Here is a 7,500-nt window from a genome sequence, read left to right on the forward strand (position 1 = left end):
TAACAACGGATTTTAATTTGTAATATTGTTGGATTTGTAGTATGGTGAACTGGTAATACGAAAGTTATCCTACTATGTTGTGGTTTAAAATGTTTTTGAAGCTACCTACAAGACAATAATTTCTGTTTGTCACCAAATTAAAGTAAATGATTGTATCTGTTCCCTGCAACTGCAATAATAAAATTTAAAGTCAAACATATGGAAGTTTTAAGCAAACTGGTTTAAATAAATTTCAAACCAAAATAAATTAACCGACAGCAACATACTTGTGATGTCGTAGTCAACATGAGATGATCTTTTTATCTTTCGTCCCCATGTTTGTACCCTGTGAAGCATTTGAATTTGCAGACTTCCAGCCAAAAAAGCTACTTGGGATGTTAATTAGCTGGCTGGCTCTGTTCACACTAATGCATTTTCAATTGTGAAATGGTTGTTAGCCTAATAAGTGAATCACCGCTTGTTGTTTTTCTTAATTTCAGAAGGCAAAGAAGAGTATGATGTGACAGGAAGAGCCACATATCTTCAGGCTTGCAGAGATTCAGGAGTTATACCAGTTTCTTATTTTCATCGAAACTTGCAACAAGCTGACATTGATATCAAACACCATGGTTTAGGTCCAATGGGGGCAAAGGCTATAGCGATTGCTTTAGTGGTGGGTTTACCATGCAACCATGTTAAAGACAGGAGCCGTCACAATATTTTCAGTCTTTTTACATCACATTTAGCTTGAACCAATAAAATCTGACAAGACTATGTATAAGTGAAAAAAGCACCAACTTAGACGTTATGATAAATCAAAAGGAACAAGAATAGAAGTTTGAAAATATTTGGAAAGATTATGAAAATGGCAAACTTGAGAAACTTAAAATTTATGTGACCTAGATTTCCAAGGGGTTCATTAGGGCTAGGTACTAGGAAAACTGACCAGCTGTGAGTTTTACCAGCCTGGTTTGACCATCCAGAAAAAAGCTTTTCTTATAAAGAAGTTCAATTCAAAAAGTCTTGACTGCCTGTGAAAACCATTACTGCCTTCCTGCTGAAAATGTTAATAAGACCCCTGCTATCTGTACCTGCTATTGTCCCTGTTAATCGTGCTTCAAGACAGCTGTCTAGAACTGACTTATGTGTCATTATGGCTGGCATAAATTTACTGATGGCAACTTAATTCTCCAGACTAATACAGCTGTCATCAAGCTGAACTTGGCAGATAACTGGATCAGTGCTGAGGGAGCTGGCTACATTGCTGAAATGCTACGTGAAAACTGCTATATTTCTGACTTGGTAATGAAACATTCAATTTAATTTTTTACCACCATGGACTTGATCAAGAGGTGCAGCTACAGTACCTAGTCCTCTGTATGCGTTTTATGCTTGTAATGGTACCTTTTAATGCAGATCTAGTGTCAACTCCCTGCAAGTGGATGCCCTAAATTATTATGTCGAAGTCGACAAATCCAGATAAATAACCTTTTTGTTGAAAGAAAGGTAACAAAATAAGTTACAGCCGATACATGCACTGTTCAGTACCTCTTTATCAGACAAGAAAGTTACATCTTTCCTTAGTGCTAAGAGGTTGTAATTATAAACTGGTGGCTACATAATTTTTATTAGGTTAGTTGTTTTATAATATTTTATAATATTACTTTAAAGGACTTGTCAGAAAACAAACTGGGAATAAGTGGTGCAGAATCAGTGAAAGATATCCTACTACACAACTCAAATATCACAAGATTTGCTGCAAGTGGTGAGCTTATTTTTATAATAATTCAGTTGCTTTACTGTCATCGATTCTGTAGTACAAGTCAAGGCAAAGGGGCAATTCTCTTTTAGTAATAGTAGGGAAAGGCTGAATTTCCACAAGTTAAAAAGGCAGCGTTAAAATAGAAAGGCGTGAAGAGATAGTTCTGGAGCTTGGAGTTCAGGGGAATCCCCCTTCTCTTCCCTATGAGAAACTGTTCTAATGCCTCCAGCCCTGCGGAGATGCCTGCTTAGATCTCTCTTTTCATAAAAATACAGTACCTACCCTTGACTGGTGTATAATAATGTGATTTGGTTGTGACACAAGACATAAGTCAGAAATATTGAATCCATTTTTTTTAATTTAATAGGAAATGGTTTTGATGACAAAGCTGTAGAAATTCTGGCAGAAGCAATAAAAGTAAGTTGCTGACAGAAAATGGTAGTTAAAGTAATAAAGTAAGTTGTCAAAATAGCAAGGTTGTTCACTTATCTCTGTAAAATTCACCAAAAAATGAATTTTACTTGGTATTATAGGCTGCAAATTATGTAGAGGGTGGATTGGTTGGTGAAGGCTAGAGAACTTTCTAAAGATAATGATCCTGAAAGAGATAGTCTTGTAATAGTAGCAATAGATTTCATGAACGTACTCACCCTCCAAAAGCAGCGTTAAATACTGCCTGTCAACGCATGGCATATAAAAACCATTCAATGTTCTTTCTTTTGTGTATTTGTAGAGTAATAACAGAGTGAAGTATCTGTGTCTGAGTCATAATCAGCTGGGAGAGAAAGGAGGTCAACATCTTGCTCCTGCAATAGGTAGTCAATTGATTATCTCCTACTTAATATTAAATTCAAAAGAGATTAGAAGGCTACTCACCGGCCACTGGACACTGACAAAAATCAAGTTTCATTAGGTGTCTTTTGAAAAACAAATTTTGTTGTATCTAAGTTAAGTTGTGTTCTAAAAAGGAATGGCGTTCTTTGATTCAAAATTGTATATTGAAGTTTCTCATTGGTGTTTGTTTTTTTAGCGGCAAATGATACAATAGACCATTTGGATCTGAGCTGGAATCACTTGAGAAACAAAGGGGCATGTGCAGTTGCATTATCTCTAAAGGTTTGTCAAGTGATTATTGCATTAATCAGTGACTTTCTCTTTAACAAACCTTTACAACCTATTGTCTGTAATACTTATAAGTAAAGGTTTTTTAAAACAATTTGAACTAAAAACTAACGGTAAAAGCGCGCAACGTTTCGACCGAACTTCGGTCATTATCAAGCTTAAAAGTGAAGATAAAAATTTTGCATAAGTATAAATATAAAACAAAGAAGTAAAAGTATGTAAACTATGAAAACATAAAACAGGGTGTTAAGAACAATAAAATGCATGCAAGAATAACATAATTAAACAAAATGTGAGATTTAAAACCTTCTTTGAATAGTCTGTTGTGCAACTTACCTCACAGCTTTTTCGAAAATCTGTACGACTTTGGATCCAAAAATCTGACCATGAAGCAGTGTCTCTTGTATTTAAAGTAGCTTGACGCATTGCAAAAAACAGTCACAAGACTATGACTATAAACTATGAACACCCCTTGTCTGCCTTAGTCCATCTTGTAAGAAGTGAAACAAAAAAGCCAGAAGATCAGAGTAAGGCTGTACATTACCACCAGCATATATGTTGTTTCTTGTAGGAGAATATCACTCTGAAGACTTTAAACCTAGCATGGAATGGTTTTGGTAATGACGGAGCACTTGTCATGGGTGAAGCATTGAAAGTAAACCCTACCTTGAGAGAATTAGATCTCACGTAAGTAACCTCTTCTAATGTTGTCAGGTAATGATAGTTATACCGCTTTAGAATATCGTTTCTTTATGACATCCATCCTGCGCTTTATGCTTGCGCATTTTTGTAGTGAAAAAGTTTCAAAACATTATGACATGTCGTCAAGCCGACCTGGAGAGATGCATGCAGTGGCTTATGGTTTAAAATCTACGCAGCCAATAAAATATCGCGTGATAATTGTAAATGAATACACGCGTTCTTTTACGAGGAGTGAACAGCAACCACAACTTGGATACAAAGCCAGTGACAAAATGAACACTGCATGGGTTCTCAGATATTACGTTTCCAGGTTTCTTCGAAAAACGGTTTACACTGACTATGAATTGGCTTCATTTCAATGTTGCAGTGCTTTTTCACATTTCAAATGCGAGTACTTTGCTTGCTCATACCACTTTACTACTTCATAGTGACAGGAGCTATAATCGGAAGGCTCCTGATAGTGATGAATATTTTGTGTCTTTAGGAATAACAGAATAACAGCTGAAGGCGCTGTGTACTTGGCCAAAGGACTAATGGTTAACACGTGTCTCCAGGTTTTGAAGGTAAGCAGTATAGTAGCATAAAATGGCATACTACGTAACCAGTGCCCGTTCAAGACGAACGCATCTTTTTTTTTCCCTGTTCGTTGTGGGATGCTATGGAACAGACGCTATGGGGGATGCTATGAGACAAGATGAGCCATGAGGCCCGGAAATCGCACAGAACATCCCCGAGCGCCCAGAACATCCCAAGTGGACAGGATGAGTAGTGTCCATTGACCAGAATTGGAAAAACTGAGTCCAAACAGATATACATAGGGCTTATCCCAGATAAGACGTCTTGGAAAATGACAAGTCGCAAAACTAACCAACGTTTAGCAGTAGTTTATATGTTATTATAAAAAAACTGTTTTACAAGAGGTGGAGTCTACTTTGTGCTTAGCGTGTTGGCAATGCGCCTTTACCAGGCATATATGAACTCGTCATTCAGTATTTTCAAGTATTTATTTTCCTAATTAACATTTCAGATCGGAAAGAACCCGATGCAAAGTCCTGGAGCGTACGCTATCGTGAACGCCATGAAAAATAACCCGGAATCAACATTGATAGAGATCGAGCTCACGGTAAGAAAACCGAAACATCTCCTGACTCACCCGCACGTTTTGCTGATTTTGCTCACCTTAATTGTTTTTGGCTTTCAGGACATCACTGTCAACAACGACTTCATAGAACTGTGTAAAGAAGTACAACATTTAAGACCTGAAATGAAGATCAGTCATGGTGGGGCGGGAGGTGCCGTCTCCAAACCTAAGCCTCGACCAACACCCATGAAGATATTAAAGAACTATATAGAGGACAATAAAATGAGACTGCTGGATTTATTTAATACTCTGGATAAAGATAAAAGTATGAATATCACTGTCGAGGAATTTGCGGATGGACTAAAGGTCAGCTCCATGGATAAAACGCTAATATTATTCAAAGTATTCCCTTCCCTAGTTAATCCAACTTCATTAAATCTAGATCAACACGACCATGTCAAAACGTTACCAAATCAACAATTCAATTTTCTCGTCTCTCTCAACAGGAAACAGGAATTGACATGAATTACGTTGAGCTGTACAAGCTAATAGAAGGCTTGGACCGGAACAAGGATGGTGAAATTAATTATAGGTGAGTCGTATTGCGTTTTCTAGTCTAGTTACTGTCATTAGGTGTCGTGGATTTCAGTTTTGATCAAAGCTATCTTCTGAGAATAGGCCTGAGAGAAACTGCATTATGAGTTAGGGAATTTAATTTTACGGTTGCTACAAGTTTTGGTAATGACTGTTGTTTGTTGTTAAATCGTTACACTTGAATTTGAATAGGTACAGCGCCGATTTTGAGTCTCTCTCCACTCGTCTCAGAAGCTTTTCGAAAGCCGTGCCTCGTCTAACTAACCGGTGCTTACATACCAACTGTTTCGTAGTCTAGTAAGCGAAAAAAGCGAGAGCGCCGGAATGACCTTTCTTTTCAGATCTTATTCAACGGACCAACGATAAAAGAGGAATTTAACATGGCGTGTTTGGTTTAGTTTAACCAATAGAATTCCAGTATTAACATGACGTGTTTGGTTTGTTTAACCGATAGAATTCCAGTATTAACATGACGTGTTTGGTTTGTTTAACCAATAGAATTCCAGTATTAATATGACGTGTTTGGTTTGTTTCAGTGAGCTGGTGATGGGTTCTTTGGAGCAACAAATGGAAGACAGAAAAGAAAAGATCAAAGAACAGGCACAAAATGCAAGAAGAAAAAGAATTTTATCGCCTGTACCACCACGATAAAAATGCTATTGGTTCTAAGTTATTCTCCTTTTCATAAAGGTTTTGAGTTACTAGAAATTTTCCAGGCTTTTCGCTACTCGACCAGCTAGGTTTTCATTGCACTATCAAGAAATCAGATGATCGTCACTTGATGAGTAGGAAAGATAATAACTTGTCTGTTAACCACCCAAGTGTATAAATGGGTAGCGGCGAAGTTAATGCATTGGAGTAACACTGCGATGGACTGGCACCCCATCCGGGGGGGGAGTAGAAATTCTCCCAGTCGCTGCGTGGTACATAGAAACCGGAGATAAGTGCCGGCCTGATGGGCCACTTTGCTCGTATGTACACGTAACCTTCCCTGATAAATTGGCTCTTATAGACTGTGTCGAGAGACTGATACGATTACTCACTAAATTGAACTTCACTCGGTCCAAGTTTAGGTGTACTTATCAGTGACACGGCGTGTCGCAACTTGTTATTTCATCATCAGGTCATTCTAACATCAGTACGTTTAGTTTAAAGTGCACCTAACCCCAAAAATTTTTTTTCGCTAAAACAAATCTAGACTTTATTTGAAGCATTTGGGCGAAGAAATTTTTGAATTTGGTTGAATCCTCGATTTTCTATGCCCTTTCAAAGTCGCGATTAAGTGTTTCACGACCGCGTTTTAGGGAGTCTGGGGCGGCGGTACCTGATGACGTCTACCCAGGAACCAAACACAATAGCGCCTCAGTCAACTCTCTGTATTTGCTCGAGAAAATAGAACGCAAAACTAATCGTTCCGATGTATTTTGGGACTAAAACGTCCAAGTTTTGTCTCAGAATCATTTCTTTTTCGTCACTGGAGTCAGAGTTAAGTTTCGATTCGGAAGGCTCCGAAATAAACTTCGATCGAGCACGTTCGACAACTGTGAACTCACTGCTTAGAGCTTTGAGAGCAATTTACAATATTTCAAGCGACGACGGGGAAGACGTCTTTGCGGACGAGCTGGTTGTATATTAGGAATGGAAAGCTAGATACGAAGTGGAGGAGCAGGCAAACGAAAAGCAGGAAAGAAAACTCAAGGACTGCTTTGGATGGTAATTTCGTCAACTAAACAGAAGATTCCCACGCGTGTTTATAGCCCGTTTACATTTGTCCTTACCGAGAATGTATTTTGTCAAGGTTCTGTTAAATCCAGTTTGTGTTTTACTTTCAGTTGAATGCTTTATGTTTATAAGAGCGACGTACGTGTTGCAGTTTTCGAGACTTGATGACCTCCAAAACATTGGCTTCGATCGATTGAAAATCGTATTGTTTGGACCTGTATTTTTGAAGCTGCGGGAAGCAAGGCGGAAGGAAACATTTCATACAATTACCGATTTCACATTGTCACACGTTTTAAGTCGTAACTCCAAATAACCAATGTAAATTGTTCTCAAAGTTTGCAGTGAAATTCGTCGGATAAGCGAAAAGGATGTGTTCCCTAAGCGGTCCGCAGATAATGTTACGCGGTCATATTTTCGACGCTATTGCACAGAATCTTTGTCGCACTGCTGATTTCCAAACCTTCGAAAAACTCTGTGAGTCTAACAATTTTGTCATCATGTAATTCTAGAGGATTAATCTTCGACTTTCATCTAAATC

At 38.1% G+C, this 7,500-nt stretch overlaps 1 protein-coding gene across 1 annotated transcript in view; it reads left to right on the forward strand.

The window, feature by feature from the left end:
- The window catches only part of LOC110057458 (uncharacterized), a 13,732-nt gene that overhangs the window by 5,122 nt on the left and 1,110 nt on the right, over nucleotides 1–7,500 (forward strand). The window contains exons 3-14 of the mRNA XM_020764046.2: nucleotides 480–652; nucleotides 1,174–1,281; nucleotides 1,651–1,744; nucleotides 2,109–2,158; nucleotides 2,475–2,556; nucleotides 2,772–2,857; nucleotides 3,435–3,550; nucleotides 4,050–4,128; nucleotides 4,593–4,688; nucleotides 4,767–5,012; nucleotides 5,153–5,238; nucleotides 5,777–7,500. The exon at nucleotides 5,777–7,500 is cut by the window's right edge and continues 1,110 nt beyond it. Of these exons, the coding sequence (XP_020619705.2) occupies nucleotides 480–652; nucleotides 1,174–1,281; nucleotides 1,651–1,744; nucleotides 2,109–2,158; nucleotides 2,475–2,556; nucleotides 2,772–2,857; nucleotides 3,435–3,550; nucleotides 4,050–4,128; nucleotides 4,593–4,688; nucleotides 4,767–5,012; nucleotides 5,153–5,238; nucleotides 5,777–5,891 (1,331 nt within the window). The 3' untranslated portion in view covers nucleotides 5,892–7,500. The remainder of the gene's footprint in view (nucleotides 1–479; nucleotides 653–1,173; nucleotides 1,282–1,650; nucleotides 1,745–2,108; nucleotides 2,159–2,474; nucleotides 2,557–2,771; nucleotides 2,858–3,434; nucleotides 3,551–4,049; nucleotides 4,129–4,592; nucleotides 4,689–4,766; nucleotides 5,013–5,152; nucleotides 5,239–5,776) is intronic.

The sequence above is a fragment of the Orbicella faveolata genome, unplaced genomic scaffold, assembly GCF_042242905.1.
Source record: "Orbicella faveolata isolate gen_17 unplaced genomic scaffold, um_ofav_v1 contig_47, whole genome shotgun sequence".
Taxonomy (NCBI): Eukaryota; Metazoa; Cnidaria; class Anthozoa; order Scleractinia; family Merulinidae; genus Orbicella; species Orbicella faveolata.